The sequence below is a fragment of the Sardina pilchardus genome, chromosome 22, assembly GCF_963854185.1.
Source record: "Sardina pilchardus chromosome 22, fSarPil1.1, whole genome shotgun sequence".
Classification (NCBI taxonomy): Eukaryota; Metazoa; Chordata; class Actinopteri; order Clupeiformes; family Clupeidae; genus Sardina; species Sardina pilchardus.
The window spans coordinates 30,025,777-30,043,504 of NC_085015.1; the positions used below are offsets into that span (position 1 = coordinate 30,025,777).

The 17,728-nt window shown below is 40.5% G+C and overlaps 1 protein-coding gene across 1 annotated transcript in view; it reads left to right on the forward strand.

Annotated features, from left to right (window-relative positions):
* The window catches only part of oat (ornithine aminotransferase), a 125,544-nt gene that overhangs the window by 15,639 nt on the left and 92,177 nt on the right, over window positions 1-17,728 (forward strand). The window contains exon 2 of the mRNA XM_062525596.1: window positions 14,140-14,373. Coding sequence (XP_062381580.1) covers window positions 14,154-14,373 — 220 coding nt within the window. The 5' untranslated portion in view covers window positions 14,140-14,153. The remainder of the gene's footprint in view (window positions 1-14,139; window positions 14,374-17,728) is intronic.

Sequence of the window (17,728 nt, forward strand, 5' to 3'; positions counted from 1 at the left end):
GCTAGTTCTAATTCACTCCCCAAATTCACTTCTATTCATTTAATAGGTAGCCTATATGTTCGCGCCGCCGAAAATGATCGGACCTGGTCACCTGGAACAAAGAGCCTAACAGTCTGGTTTCAATTACACAGTAGCCAGGATTTCATGCCGCATTTTACAGGCTACCGTGGCTACTTTCTAAAACAACTTTCATTCATTTAGGGAGAAGCACCTTATAGGGTCTAGGCTAGCTACCTCGGAGGGAGGGAGATAGAGAGAGCTATGCTGAGCAGGCATAGGCGTGAGAAGTAGCATAATTTAAAATAATGAGTGAATGATATTCTCCGTTTTGCGAATGTGTAGGCTATGTTTGCGATGTCTGCTGAAAACAAGCTATAGGCCTATTGTTTCTACAATTTAAGCTAACTTCTATGTGAATTCGAGATTCATCATTGAGACACACATTTTCACATAAGGGATAAGCAAGGCTGTAGCTCACTGGTTAGAGCTTCGGCTTGAGGACCCAAGGGGTGTTGATTCGATTCCCAACCTATTCATAACGGAAGTCCTTTTGAACAAGGCATCAATAAAGTAGGCTAGGCTATATTCTATTCTTTTCTATTCACATAACTACACGCACGCTGGGGAATTCGAACATTCTGAAACGCACATATGCGATGAAACATTGCGCATTCTTCCACGAGTTGCCTAAACAGTCAGCCTACAGACTAGTAGGCCTATGCAGGGACAGATAGATGGGGTGGGGGTGGGGAGGCAGTTTTGTCCTCGTCCTCAATGCCTCGGTGATGTCTGTAGCCTAGCCTAGACGAGTGTATGGGGGAGGGGGGATGATCGGTTTCAAATAGGCTGCAATGGATAGTGTTATGTATAGACCCCGAAGCCATTTGCTTTGAGAACGGCTGGCTGATGAAGTTGTTGGCTGGCTAGCTGGCTCAGCCAAAACCTTAATGCAGCCGCCACAGTTTTCATGACTGATAATGGCTTTAGTTGCCACTTCATGTCTACAGATGTGTATATTGTATTAGATATCAACACACAATGTTATTCTATTGTTTTGGACAACGTTCTGCACGTTTCACTTCAATGTAGACTGCATGCGTTCATTGCGTTGTGATCGCGCAGCAATCTCTGGAAAGGAAACGGTGGAAGTCGCAGCAGTAGCCTAATAGCCTATCACGTTCAATGCTGTAAATCCATCTGTTCCAGAATATTTGGTTCATATCATCAATCTTTGGTTTTGGTGTTTGTGCAACCGGGCCCTGACGATTTAACAAAAGTCTGAGTAACGTAGGAATTAGGAAAGTATGTAGGCCTAAGGTGAGATCAAAATCAGGCTAGAAGTAGCCTAGTTCTACTTTGTTTCCTTCTTTTCCCCATGTCATTTTCATTGGTCGTCAACTCACTGTGAGTCCTGTGTATCGTAGCAACGAGCACTGATGTGGTGTGTCCAGTGGGAAAATCTCATGCAAGCCTAGTTTCTAGCTATCGTTTATTTTTTCGCGTGTCACTATGATATAATTATTTTTAGATGCAAAAAGTCTAACTGGCTTAGTCAAAGTTTGTCAGATGGCGGCAGAAAACGATTGGCTGGCGAAATTATTTTTCGTTAATGGTAGGCCTAAACATATTGTGATTCATCCGTTTATTTCAGATAGGTTGTTATTAAAAACCATTAACAAAAAATAATTGTTCATCGACGTTGAAAAACGGTCAGTAAATTCAAATAAGATTCTGTAGCCTATTTCGCTCCTGCCAAGATATGAACACGGGCCTCCGGCTTTGCAGACAGGAGTGTTAACGCTGCGCCACTTGACATTATGTGAAGATTGCGTTAGGATAGGTGTTTGACTTGACGTAACTCAGTCAGTCCAGCAAATATGTAAGAAAATGCTTATACATTAGTCTGAGCTTTAAAAGATAGCCTACAAATAGAAGATAAGATATACAACTATGAATGTACATACGGGCCCAACGTACATAAATAGGCTACGACGAAAATATGTTTTACACATGTAGGCCTGTCGCAACGTTTTCAAAACAAACTCGCATTTTACCACTGTAAATCGCCTCCATAGACTATGCCATGTAAATGAAAAATATTTATTAAAATAAAGCACATATATAATACATATTGCAGTTATATATAGCCTACGATATGTTTTATGGTAAAATATTATTCTCATGCCCGACTGACAGGAAATCCTTGCGACATCTGCTGTGAGAAAAGAGAATAGCAGCCTGGACAAAAATGGCCGAACGCGAGACAACATAGTGTTGTCACATAAGTGAGCGCAAAATAGCTCTAAACTAGCTTGTACCGGTGTGCTTTTGATCATGTAAAAATTCTGGGTGACAAAACACGCGTATTTAGGAAAAGTCGTGAACGTAGGGTCCTGGAATTTAATCGAGTGAAAAGATTTTTTTTTTTTGTAATCGCTGCGGTCAAATGACCGCAGCCCGGCAGTTCTAGGTATATCTAGGTCAAACCCACACGGCGCTTCTAGGAATACGCGTCAGCGGTCAAATGACCGGCGCTTGGCGCTTCTAGTGTTAACAACTAGGCTACTGTCATTCTACACGCCCTATGTCACGTTTTAATTTGTGAACTGGGCCAACAGAGTCCATTGTATTTATTGTTTTTGGTTTGTTTTGCTCATTTATTGTGGATATTTAAAAATGTCTTCCAATTTCAGTTCCATAATCTTTAGAAATACAAGTTATTGATCTTCGAAAAGGTGTACCTGCATTATCTTGTAAACTCTTATTTTGTTATGTCAAACACTCAAAAGTAGTCATTATTTGAGGTTTAATCTGGTGTTCGATATGATTTAATCTTCTCTGATGGGTGCGACAAAGGTATTACATTTCACTTGAAATGGCATTAAAAAGGTCTTAAAAAGTCTTAAATTTAGGTTTAACAATCCTGGGGGTACCCTGTACATTTGAGCTTCTGATGGACATGCATGTAGTGTCTGACTATCGCCAGATGGGGGACGATCAGTTTCAGGACCCAGCACCCCTCAAGTAGAGCTTAGATCGGGCCCAAAAAATCAAGCCCGGACCGGCCCGAGCCCGTGCACGTTGTGTCCGAGCCCGGCCCGGCCCGACATATTAACTGTAATTATGAGCCCGAGCCCGATTTAAACCCGACACTTTTTTAAATGCGTGAGCCTTATAACTGACGTTCTCAACTACAATTACGAGTTGTTTGAACTACATAAATCTGAATTAGGGCTATCTTTTTTTTTTTTTTTTTTTTTTTTTTAATATATATATATTTTTTTTGCCTTTATTTGTATAGGACAGTGAAGGGTGAGACAGGAAGTAAGTGGGAGAGAGAGATGGGGTGGGACTGGGAAATGACCACAGGCCGGACTCGAACCTGGGTCCCCGTGGGCACTCGGACCCGTATGTGGTATGAGCGTTGTAGCCTGCTGCGCCACAGCGCTCCCCGAATTAGGGCTATCTTAATGAATAATAAAACAAGGACTAAGCATGTAAACTTCGTTGTTTGTTTATTCTGAAATGGATCACAAATGCGTGCCAGTGGAGGAGACCGTGCGCATGACACGTGTTGCATTTTGTAACTTGCAACTTTGTACACATTTTGTTACTTAAGCCTACTTTGCTAAAAAATATATTTAATATTTCGGATAATGGCATAGTCTCCCCACCCAGTTAGGCTAATAAAGAAATTATATATTTTTAAAAAAAACACAAATGCTTGATCAAAGGCCCGACCCGGCCCGGCCCGAGGATAGTGGCGGGAAATATCGGCCCGACCCGGGTCGGGCTCGGGTTGGGCTCGGGCTCCGGCAGAGAATCTAACCTCTACCCCTAAGTCAGACGCATTGCCAATTACTCCTGTCACTTTGCACTGATAAAATACAACATGTTTGATTAAACAGAAATCACGACTAGAATAATTTTGTTGACAAGGCAGGGGGTAGAGAGAATAAAATACAGATAATCAATTTCGTCATCATATAGCAGTTTGATAGAGTACAATTAGCGTATTCTTGAAAATAGTTTTTTTTATCTTGAGTAGCATTACGTTCAACATGCAGTCCTATAAAAACCCTTAGCCCAATTATATACCCACGTATGCCTGCTTTAAACATAGGATGAAAGGGAAAACTTTTTTTAAGCATTCAATAAGGAATACTGAAGTATAATAATTAATGTGTAGTAAGCAGAATGCATGGATAATATATCTACCGATCAGAATGACACAGCTGTTTTGAGTTATGATTATGGGACTTGGCAGAAGCTTAAGGCTACAGTATATGTTTATTGTTAAGCATTCAGCTATTTTATTTGTGCCTCCACGTACTGACGGGAACCTTTGAAATCGCTTGCTAAGTTAGCTGCACTTACCCCAGGCCAGGAGGTTACCCAGATGCAAGGAGAAGTTTTGCCGTGTAGGCTAGTGCAGAGTTGGCCGATTTTTTTGTTGTGGATGCTGATGGATATTGCACAGATGGATGTTGCACGGGTGGATATTCCACGGATACCTCGTACTATGGACAGATATTTCTGCGATTTGAACTCGCAGAAATTGAACTTGAACTGCATTAACAATCTGCCCTGAGACGGTGAACATCAGCTAGCTTCAGGGTAAGTAGAAAGGGACATTGTGTAACAGACCTACTGTGGTTTAGTTAGCTGATTATAAAGGCATTATTATCCATCTGTGATATCGTCGGAGCCGTGACTTAACATGCAGTCTATGGTCGGAGTGCTAGCTTGTGGAATTTGACATAAGACGTGTTTCTAACGTGTTTAGAAGTGAGCCCTTTCACTAGGTTGGATCGTTTGTTGTCTAGCTTGATGCATCCAGCGTGTCCGTTTGTTTTGTTGAACGTTAATTTTACAGCTTTATTTGTGCGTGTGCGAATATACGTGGGTTTTTTTTGTATTTTGACGACAACGTTACATCCGGCCTTTTGCCTAGTAGATATGCTGGGGATAACGACTAGACCTCTGTCCTCTAGCGTGTGCGTTTCAGCGCCCTGTTTTTGCGGCAGATATTATCGGTGGTGTTACTCATGTTGGTCTACGTTTGCCCTACACGGTAGTCTGACTGGTGGAATGAACCAGGCTTCAGTCTTTCGGAATTAATCCTCATCAACGACCCTGTTGTGTCGAAAGTACAGCTCTCGAAATACTTTAGTTTGTTGACTTACATTTTTTTTTACTTCAGACTCGAAATCCTGGGGCTGTCGGAGGGCTAGCTAGTTTTAAGGCACTCGCTATTCGTTGAGGGTCGGTTCCTTGTCAAAGTAGACTGTGGAAAAAAAGTTTATCAACCCCAGCTGTTTTAGCCCTATACATTTCATTACTGCAGCCAGGGCCAATACAGTATGAACCCTGTAGTCCTGTTTCTTTAGCCATGTCAAGTTAGCCCAAATGGACTCTGGTTAGCCTTAGACTCACTATCTATGATGCTGCGCAGCTAGTGCTGCTAGTTATAGGGGCTAGTTAGCCACGAGTAGCTTATCATGCCAGTGACGTAGCTGGTTGGTGAAATCCAACATGGCGGCGCCCATGTAACAACAACACCACTTTCACCGTATCATTTTATCCTTTATAACAAATCCACCCATTTTAATCATTGTACCAATGAGAAGAAATAAGATACATCTGTTATATCTAGTGGTGGGCTGTTATCGGCGTTAACGTGCTGCGTTAACGTGCAACTCTTATCGGGCGATAAAAAAAATATCGGCGTTAATCTATTCTCAAAGTTGGGCTCGGAGCTGGCACGCAAGCTATGATCACTTTCACCTTGATATTGTAGCGCTTACGCCAAATGTTTAAGAGTGCGCCTGAAAAAAGTCTAGGTCACACTGGTGCACCTGACGCTGCTCGGCTGCTCTCTTTCACAAGTTGTCATTGTACACTATATGCGTGCAACTTCACCAAACAGTATAGAAGTAACCCCCCTCTCTTTGGCCCGCTTTCTCTTGCTCATTGCACATTTAATCCAAATAAAACGTTCACAATTGTGAAAGCAATGCATATAGAAGACGTTAGCTAAATTAATATGAATTCCGGTTAGCATCATTCCTGCAGAAAGTTGATTAAGACTCTTACATTCAAGATCTTGCACGAGTTGACTGATGATCTCAATACCAATGTTTTCCAACTCCAAAACTCGAAAGGAGAAAAAGTATTAGTCCACATTAAAACTTATAGTAAACACAAACTATGATAAACTAGCCAACTATGCTACGTTGTTTACATTTTGAGGCTTCAAGCAGACAGCTGAATTAAAGAGGCGGAGTTGTAATATGAATAGTAGGCTACAATCTGCATAAAGTGTGCTGTCATGAATATCAGAAATTTCAGTAGGCCTATGTAGAATAGGCCTATATAAATATTTTTGTAAAGAATATATTCTTTAATTGTGTTTAAAGCTTTTTCTAGGCTTTCTGTTGTTAAAAAATCATTATATGAAAGGACAGCGATAAACAGCTGACCTTTTAGTGTTAAAGGCGATGCAATGAAAAATGTGGGTGCACCTACATTTTGTACTGATGCACCTAAAATTAATCTAGATTAATTTAGATTAATTTCAAGATTACAGTGAGATTAATCTAGATGAAAAAAATAATCTATGCCCACCTCTAGTTATATCACATTTACTTCAAATTTCAGTTCAGTTCATCTTTAAACTCTGTATATATATGGCTCTGGTAAAATCGTGTTGCTAGTTGAAAGGCACAGTATACATAACTCGAAAATTAGGTTCATTTTGCTCAGACAAACAGAAGACAAATGGCAGCGAACACATGCCTTTGCAGAGGTGCGACAATTGGGCACGATTGTCCTGTAGTGTGTGGTGTTCCCTTGTGCGTTCGGAAATCAAGAAAGTGATAATAAAACACTGGCACATAATACAATCTGACCCCACCAGTCCAAAAGTGTTCCTCCCAATTTAGTCTATAAGAGACCATGCAACATCAGGGACTCTATAGTGAAGGCAGACCACCCCCCCCCCCCCCCCCCACCTGCAACACCACATTTTTTGAGACCCATCCCAAATGGATTTTATTCATGTGGACGTTGTGCACAAGATAACTTCACACATAAGTGCCAAACATTCACTCACCCAACAACTGGCCAAAAAATAGACATTAAGAGCAGAATCACATGCAACTCTACAAATGTAATCTACATGATAAAATGTCCATGTGGGCAAGCCTATGTGGGCAAGACCTGTCGGGCTCTTAAAACAAGGATAAGTGAGCATAGGAGCAATATTAGAAACAACAATGAAAAAAGTCCCTTAGCTGTCCACTTCAAAAAACATGGACATTCTCTTGCATCTCTAAGGTTCATTGGGATAGAACAAACCAAACCCCATCGAAGAGGAGGGGACACCGAGAACCAGCTATTAAAAAGAGAAAGTTTCTGGATCTATCATCTGCAAACATTGGCCCCAAAAGGACTCAATGAAGATTTGGATATCCGCCCCTTTTTGTAGTCCAGGGCCCCCTTTTGAACTATGTTCTATGGACTATGCGACACCATGTAACCCAGTGCTTTGTTATTTTGTGTGTTTTTTATACTGTTGCTTTGGCACACTTTTTTCACCATACAGGACTCTATACATTTGTTTTTCTGCAGGGGAAGTAAGAGTTAAAAGAAGCCACACCCCTGCAGACCAGGTGTAATTAAAAACCAATCAGTATGTTCCTGCAGTGAATCTGAAGAAGACCACACGGTCGAAACGTTTTTCTGTGCTAGAGAAAAGAGACAATAAAAGTAAAAAAGAAGGATTTCAAGTGTGCGAATTTTTTTCCATTTTTATTTTTCCCTTGTGCGTTCGATCATGTTGACGATTGGAGAGAGGAAAGGTGAAGATTCTCTTTGTGTGTGGTGTTGTCCCGATCAGACATTCTTGAAAAGATTGAAAAATCGTGTAGTGTGTGGCCAGCTTTAGTTTTAACCCTTAAGGGTGTACCGTCACACCGGTGTGACAGGAATGGTGGAAATTCTACATAGAATTTTAGAACCTTGAATTGTTGCGGAATGGAATCTTGTGTTAGAATGTTCAAAAACCCACATGACGCTAGCAGGCGAGATGCTAACGGTCTAATCTGATTCAATGATCTATGCTTGGCTGAAGCTAAAAGTTGTACGCCAGACTCACAGAATGGCTGGATGAATGGGAAAAAGGTCAAAATCGATTGTTTTGCACGAGGGAAGTTGGAAAATGAGCTTATTTCAGAAAATGGCGGAATATCCCTTTAAAGAGTTACCCCTAGTTTACTAGATTCTGTAAAAAAACCCGACAATTATTATGTATTATCGATGCATTATTCCTTAAAATGTGGACATTTCCTCATATTTTTTTTATAGAAGGCATTAATATCAATTTCTAAAATTGGTAAAGTTGCACGCATAGTCTATAATGAAAACTTGTGAAAGAAAGCAGCCAAGCAGCGTCAGGTGCACCAGTGTGACCTAGAATTTTTGGTAACACTTTACTTGATGGGTTCGTTCATAACACATTCATAACAGCTGTCATGAACTGCACATGAAGCATTCATGACTGTTTCATGAAATATGACTCAACATTCATACCAACCCTTTCATGAATGTGGAAGACAAAACGTCAAAAACTTGTCAAAATAATAGGGTTTTTTTTCAGGCACACTCTTAAACATTTTGGGCGTTCGCGCTAAAACATCAAGGTGAAAGTGATCATAGATTGTGTGGTATAGACCCAGCTCCCAACCCAGCCCAGCTCCCAACCCAACGCAATATTTTTTTATCGCCAGATAAGAGTCGCACGTTAACGCAGCACGTTAACGCCGATAACAGCCCACCACTAGTTTAAACTCTTTGATACTTTACGTTCCTGTGTCAATGGACCAGAGTGTAATCGCTCAAATGCATATCGTTTAGTCCTAACAGGAAGCAGGGGAGATAGATGTGCAGGTCCTGCCTGAGCTGCCAGGCGAAATCCAAATTCCGAATAAGATAGATAGAGATAGAGATAGATAGATAGAATAAAGCGCAGACTCCTCATACTTATAAGATTGAGCTTAGTATAGTGATATCCAGAATGGAAAATACTATCAATATTGAAATTGTAAGACATTGTTTTTTGAAAAAAGAAATGTCTGTGTGATACATTTCTATTCCTTATTTTTCTGCATTTATCAATGATCACTGATTGCAAAATGTTCCTTTTCTGTAAAAAAGAAAAAGCTTCAGTGCATGTTATACTTTAATTTATAGTACAACATGCACTGAAGCATTTTCTTTCTTCTCTTTTTTAATTGCTTGTATTCCCATCTCAAAGAAAGAAATGTCCTTTCAAATGTGGAAAAGCCCCCAACATGTCAATTGAATTCATGTGTCAAATAGTAAAAGAGATGTTTATAGTTGTATCTTTCTTATTTTGATAATTACTTTTACCATCAAAAAGCTTCATGACACCTCTTGAGACTACTGTTGCGAGAATAAGCCATTTGGTTAAATGTAACATCTTTCAATTCAGTAGCCTTCCCAAAAGAACTGCAGGTGGAATATACCATTTTGTACTGGATTCTCAAATGTAATTAGACATTGTTCTACTGCAGTGGCCTGACCTAGACTATATTCATTTATACAACCAGATATAAAGAGTATAGCCACTGTGAACTTAATATAGATTTTAGATGTCTCGAAGGGGGGTGTGTGAGGGTGGAACCCTGTTTGGCCTATTGAAGTCCAGTGTCAGTTTGAACAGCTGAGAGATTGAGTTATGTGCCATGTTAGTGTTTGCCATTGTTGTCAGAATTTTCATTAATATGTAGAAATGGGTAGAAATAGCTTGGTTTGAAATATTAATTGTATTCCTTTGTCATGTGTGTTTTGAAGTTGTGACCTTTTTGCTTGCTCATGGGGATTTAGTCATAAAATCTTACATTGCTTTTCAAAACATGGTGAACACAAGCCAAATTATGTCTAGATTTCCACACTATTCAATGTGTCCTTCACTGTGTATCCACACACATACCCTCCAGCTGTTGCTCTTGCACCCTTGAGGTGTCACCAAAACCCCACTTGGCTTACATATTGGATGTTACCGTGTAATTAGGCCTACTAAAGCAGGCATGTTGATCAGACAGACAGACGACATCTCTGCTTCCTCACCAAAGGCACTGACTTGAATTTTTTACTTTTTTACCACCTCCAGCACTTGCTTCAGTGATGTGTGCTCGTGCAAAAACAAGCATCCCGCCCCCACACAGTGTTGCCAGATTGGGTTGAATGATTTCCGCTCAATCACCCCACCGTCTTCAGCAAAAAAACGCCCAACAACCTTTTTTTCTCATAGAGAACCATTTAACCCAAAATGTTTTGCCCGCCTACAGCTTATTTGCACCCGCCCAATCTGGCAACACTGCCCCCATGCTCACATCTAAGCCTACGCACACGTCAAATTCACAGGAATAATTATCGACTTGTTCACATCGGCCCTATTCTGACATCTGACCAATACCGATTTGTTAAAGCAACACTAAAGAGTTTCTCGTACCTTAACACTTCAGGGTCTGAGGCCTTTCAAACACTCTGAGGCAGTTTGCCACCACTTTAGATTTTTAAGTTTTTTGTCTAACTGAAAACATCCATGCAAAAGTGACACATGGTTTTAATCTAGAAGTCCTAAGCAATAAGAAAATGAGAGTGAAGTGCATGTAAAGAAATCAGTTCTTATTTAAATAAAGTGCAAACACAACCTTACAAAATCCCATTTTCAAAGGTCTTCAAACTTTATAAAAAAGCACACTATAAATACATATTTTGTGATTTCACTAGTAATTGTAAAAACTTCCAAATAAGTTTGATTTCTTCACAGCCAAGTGATCTTTCAGGTGCATACAGATTGGATGGGTGGATCACACCTATAATTGTCCCCTCCCCACTGTCACTGGTAACTGTCAACGGGCTATCTGCCACAACAGAGGCAGCTCCATTTCCCCACATCTCTTGAAAAGAAGCCAAAACACAGGAAATCCAGATTAGATAAAAAATACTTTTCTTTGGCTAAATCTTTTAAAAGGAATGTGTCTAACATATCCTTACCTGTCCAGGACTCAGGGTCACTACATAAACAAAAGGTAGCCTATACATGGGCTATGAATTATCCACATTATTCAGATGCATTCAGTTACCAATGCTAAACTATTGCATGTTTGCTAATATAAGGCCAGTTCAAACCCAAGATTCACACCCAAGATTCACAACGAGACGAGCTAAACATCTATATCTAGAACTAAACCCTGTCAACGTATTGCAACATTCTTTCTAAAAGACGGTTTCCATAACAACGGCCAGATCAACTAGCAGACTGCTGGCGTGTAGTCACCATGTTTAGAATGTCAAACAGTCCAAAACATTACGTTCCTGTGTGTGCTGCACTGATTGAACAAATACCATAGATCTCCGCGTTTACCCTCTTTGGATTCAATGAGTTACGTTGCGCCATAAAAGCTGAGGTAACACGTTACCTTTTTTACCTCAAACTCAAAACGGAATGTAACAGATGAGACTATGGCAATGCAGTAGCCTAAGCCTACCTATGTTTACTTCGGTAGCTGATCAATAGTTATGGTTATGGTTATAGTTATAGTTATGGTTATGGTTATTTAGCAGCCACTATAATATAAAGCTAGTCTCCTTAGGCTTTCTCAGTAAATAAACAAAAGAGCCATGTGGCCAGTGAAATCGGGCGTGTTCTTACCATTCAAAAGCCAATGACACCTTAAAGGGATAGTTCGGATTTTAAGACACGAAGTTGTATGGGTTCCCTGTCAGCAACGTAGTGCATCAGCACTGACTTACCCCCGACAGCGTCCTGTGAGCCGAGATCCAGCCGGTTTTTGATCGTTTTTGATGCCGGACTATTTTCTTCAGCAAGTTTCTGGGGTCACGAAAGTAAAGTGTTTTTCTTCTCAAAACCATATGCGTTCAACAGAGTGATATATTTGCACCACAAAAACGTTGTCCAGCTGTCAGTAGCGCGCAGTGATAGGAATCGCGAAAAATAAGTAAGTGATAACGAGGTTTGAATTTTTCCTGGACAACGTTTTTGTGGTGCAAATATATCACTCTGTTGAACGCATATGGTTTTGAGAAGAAAAACACTTTACTTTCGTGACCCCAGAAACTTGCCGGACTACTTTCTTCAGCATCAAAAACGATCTAAAACCGGCTGGATCTCGGCTCACAGGACGCTGTCGGGGGTAAGTCAGTGCTGATGCACTACGTTGCTGACAGGGAACCCATACAACTTTGTGTCTTAAAATCCGAACTATCCCTTTAAATTGCCCGTGAGCTTTGCATCTGAATGGTGATAGGTGTGTCTCCGTCCACAGAAATTCTGCCTGAACTGCTGAAAATGGTTGGATTTCTTTTTATTCTCCACAAATCGCCATCAATAGTAATAATAATAACAAATATAGCCGCAAGCGGCGATGGCGGGCCTGAGCACCTGTGGTGCGGACCTGTGACATTTCGGAATCTAACAAAGCAACATGTGCATGTTGGTGTGCATGTGCATGAGCAACACATATGCTCACCAAATTTGGTACATTTTTCTGAATGTCACCCACAACAGACAATGCACTAGGTGGCGCTGTAGAGTCCCTAAGCCACACCAGAGGCGGCAGCAATGACACACAAGCCTACCAAATTTGGTTAATTTTCGTGAATGTTTGTGTCAACCACAACAGACAATATGCTAGGTGGCGCTATAGAGTCCCTAAGCCACACCCTAGGCCAGATCTCTGTCTCTGACTAGCTTTCAATCCCAACAGTTGTTGTTTTGATTCTATTGGTGACTGTTAGCATACAAAATGTAAAAACGAAATATAAAAAATGAAATGCTATGAAAAAGTTGAAAGTCAAGTTTGCTCAAGGTTTGTTCAAGAACTCTTCCAGAGTTTTTACCTCAAACAACACAAATCAACACAAATAAATCAAATGTGCTGTATGTCATAATGAAACAACCACAGACTATCAACAAGACGGTCTGACAAATTTATGACCAAACGATTTGATTCGTGCACGAAGCGCCATCTAGCTATCATTATGTGTAAGTAACAGCCTCCCAGTCTAAGGACTCAGCGGTCTTTTGACCGCCTCGCCGCGCTTTAAGTAGTTCACACCAGCACAGCGCTTCTAGTAGGTCATCAAAGCGGTCAAATGACCGGGACGCGGCGCTTCTAGGTATAAGTGGGTCAGAACGACACGGCGCTTCTAGTGTTAATCATTCTATACCTCTATCACTCTATCCCTTCATCATTCTGTACCTCCATCACTCTATCCCTCCATCACTATCCTGTCATCATTTTATGCCTCCATCCAGGGCTCCTTAGTTCCAGTGAAAGGAACTCTGAATGTTCCTGCATTAACCAAGAGATTTTGGACAATTCCATGCTCCCAACTTTGTGGGAACAGTTTGGGGATGGCCCCTTCCTGTTCCAACATGATCCCGTGCACTACTGCACAAAGCAAGGTCCATAAAGACATGGTTAACAGTTTGGTAAAAAACAGATAAAGAGTTTGGTGTGGATGAACTGGACTGACATGCAGAGTCCTGACCTCAACCCAATAGAACACCTTTGGAATTAATGAGAGTGGAGACTGAGAGCCAGTCCCCTTGTCCAACATCCGTGTGTGACCTCACAAATGCGCTTCTGAAAGAATGGTAAAAAATTCCCATAAACACACTTGCAGGTGACCCAATACTTTTGGCAATATAGTGTCATGTGGGCTAACTGTGCTGTACATAACAATACATATTTGCGGGTGTTTCTACTACAGTTTATTGCAATCAGTTTTGGTTTCATCATTCCCAAATATCAATGAATTTTGTTGTAGCATCCTAAATTACTTTCATACAAATATATTTCCATGCTGCATAGGTGTTTGCTGGGTTATTAACTTTTCCCCTACTTTGTTTATTCAATGTCTATTCATTTATTTCTTGCTCTAAAAATGTAGATTCAAGAGCTTTTCCTGATATGGTAGGTTAAGGAAATCATGGAATTTGACTGTGGGAAACCTGAAACGGATACAAATATTTCTCATTGTCTATTTTAACATTGGCTTCTTTTTTTTAACTGTACTCTTTAGAGCCAGCAGTCTCCATGATTAGCGGGAAGATGCTCAGACTGAGCAGTGGGCTGCAGCGCATTGTGCCAATTGCACGCATTCATGTTCATTCCAGTCATCGCACAGCCTCCCGTACTGCCCCTGTCATAAAGCATGCAGAACGTCAGCTGACCCCTCAGGAGCTGTATGCCCGTGAGGACAAGTATGGTGCCCACAATTACCATCCTCTACCTGTGGCTCTGGAAAGAGGAGAAGGTGAGAAGTATTACTTACCTTGGCTCTATCTTACCTCCGATATATCAATCATCTTTGTGTACAGCTTGTTGCAAAACTGTGAGTGTACCCACAATCCCACAATGTATCTTCCCATTTGTATCGCTACCCGCATAGGCTGCACTAAGTCAAACACTAAGGGCCCTATTTTAGTGATACAGTCTGAAGCACAATGTAAATATTTATGGTGTGTCTGTGTGTCGACGTACTCTCTTTTGAGAGCAGGGGACATTTTCTCCATGCCAGGTGTGTTTCATTCATTATTATTTGTTATTATTATTTTCAAATTATTAGAATATTTAATGCTCAAATTTGACTTGTTAATATTTACTATTGATCTATCTATACACACTGTAAAAACGGTCCGCATTGCCCATGCCACAATGAGTTTGTAGTGGACTTCAGTCACACTTGTGGGATATTGATCTGGACTAGTGTTGTCACGATACCAAAATTATGACTTCGATTCGATACCTGCCATAAATACCTCGCTAGTCGATACTGAACCGATACCACGGTGAAATTCTAAAATATCTGAAAAAAATATCAATAATGGTCTGGTTCGGTTGCACTTTAAAGGGATATTCCGCCATTTTTGGAAATACGCTCATTTTCCACCTCCCCTCGAGCAAAACAATCGATATTTACCTTGTTCCCGTTCATCCAGCCATTCTGTGAGTCTGGCGATACAACTTTTAGCTTCAGCCTAGCATAGATCATTGAATCGGATTAGACCATTAGCTTCTCGCCTGCTAGCTTCATGTTTAAAAGTGACTAAGATTTCTGGTAATTTTCCCATTTAAAACGTGTCTCCTCTCAAGTTAGAAAGTGCAATAAGACCAACTGAAAATTAAACCTGGCGTTTTTCTAGGCTGATTTGACATGGAACTACACTCTCATCTGGCGTAATAATCAAGGCAACTTGCAAACGTACCATAGGCGCAGTGATATCGTACGCAGCATCTGAAAATAGTCCCCATAGACAACAAGCAGTAGTAGTGCCAGTAGTTTGTAAGTTGCCTTGATTATTACGCCAGATGAGAGTGTAGTTCCATGTCAAATCAGCCTAGAAAAACGCCAGGTTTCATTTTCAGTTGGTCTTATTGCACTTTCTAACTTGAGAGGAGACACGTTTTAAATGGGAAAATTACCAGAAATCTTAGTCACTTTTAAACATGAAGCTAGCAGGCGAGGAGCTAATGGTCTAATCCGATTCAATGATCTATGCTAGGCTGAAGCTAAAAGTTGTATCGCCAGACTCACAGAATGGCTGGATGAACGGGAACAAGGTAAATATCGATTGTTTTGCTCGAGGGGAGGTGGAAAATGAGCGTATTTCCAAAAATGGCGGAATATCCCTTTAACCAGCTTGTTCCTGTCCGGGTTTTTTTTTTAGCAAATCACACTTGTGCGTTATTGCTATCGATTGTCAGATTTAGAGCTCTGGCCTAGAGTATAGGGACTCTATAGCGCCACCTAGCGTGTTGTCTGTTGTGGTTGACGCATACATTCAGGAAAATTGACCAAATTTGGTGGGCATGTGTGTTGCTCAAGCACATGCCCACCAACACGCACACGTTGCTTTGTTAGATTCCGAAATGTCACAGGTCTCCGCACCGCAGGTGCTCGGGCCCGCCATCGCCGCTTGCGGCTATATTTATAAACTATTATAATTCCTCTGCTATTGAAGTCAATGGCAGCCCATAGAACCGACTGGTCGAAAGTTGTGAAATTTGGCACACTTATTAGGGACAGTCTGATGATTCATGTGACCTTAAGTGCTTGCTTGCTCGCTTAGCCTTACTTGTCCGCTCGTTGCTTCAGTCTCTGAAACGAAATCCACCCCGGAAGGTTTAGACCACTTCTTGCCGAACACTTGCCGCGGTCTCTTAAATGGCTTGCCGATTTCGCGTGCAGGTTTGGCTTCTGGTCCTCGACTTCACCGTAGTGTTCTACTGTGTCGCCCTTAGTCAATTCCGAGGCCAGGTTCTTAATACTGATGTTTTATTGATACAAACAACGTAGAACTACACAAACAAGACAAACATACCAGGGTCAATCATAAGTTCATAAACATAGACGCAAACTTGAGCATAATTAAAATAATAAACAAACAAAGCGCAATATACCACTTGTGCCGGCTTGTTGACTAAAAGGCGATGGTAATCTTGGGTTGAGTATAAGACGATATGAAATGGTGTAACTCTTGTGAGCGGTTAAAACAATAAACTTCCTGGTGGTAACTTGTGTGCATGAGCGCATCAAACAGGTAGCTTTCCCTTGTAGCCCCACGAGCTCATTCATTAGAATCAAACAGTTGACAGGAAGTGACATATGTAGATGCACCATGGGAGATTGAGTCCAAACATATTGCAATATTAATAATTTAAATACATGCCATTACAATCTCAACAGTCATCATTATTAATGCAAATATGTGCATTTCAGCATTATATAAAATAAGAATATAAGGTAACACTTCGCTAATAAGGTGGTAATTGTATGGTAATTTCTATGTAATTTCATGGTAACAATCCCTTGTTACCACTTGTTACCACTTATTACCAATAATTTCTATGCAGTTTCTAGTGCAATTACTCTGCTGTTTCTAGGTAATAGCAATGCAAACAGCATTAATTAAGGTGGTAATTTCTATGGTATTTTGATATCATTTTAATGAATAATCCTTTGTAGCCACTTATTACAAGTTATTTCCATGCAGTTTCCAGTGCAATAACTCTGCAGTTTTTAGGTAATAGCGATGCAAACAGCTTTCATTTTAAGTATAATAAAATTATTTGAAACTTTACTTATTGTTTTTGTTTAATTACATGACAAACAAGGAGGTAATTTCCAGGAAAATACACAGCATCAGGGCCGTAAAATACATTATCACTTAGTTCCACCCAATTACTTAGTTATTAGCCTACTAAGAAAGAGACAAACCAAGTCATTGTCGTAGTAAGTTGGTAAAGAAGACATTAAACTAAACTGGAACAAGTGAAGTAATTTTATGGAAACTATATGGTATCAGAGCTGTAAAATGCACTATAGAGATTGAGAACGTGACGTAAAACGCAACGCATTTTGGGAATAGGTGGCCCAAAATTAAGTTGTTTTACTGACTTGCGGGAACAACGAAGTGCAGTTGTCGAAATGCCGTTTACCTGCTGTGTTATAAAATTCAATAGAGTAACATGAAGCTTATCTTTTATAGTTTTCCAGCGTGGAAAAATAATAGTATACGTCATGTTTCAGAGGTGACAAAAAGGCGAGGAATGGCTTGGATAGCAGCACTAAGGAAGCGCGAGATTATAACTGTTTTTCACACAATTTT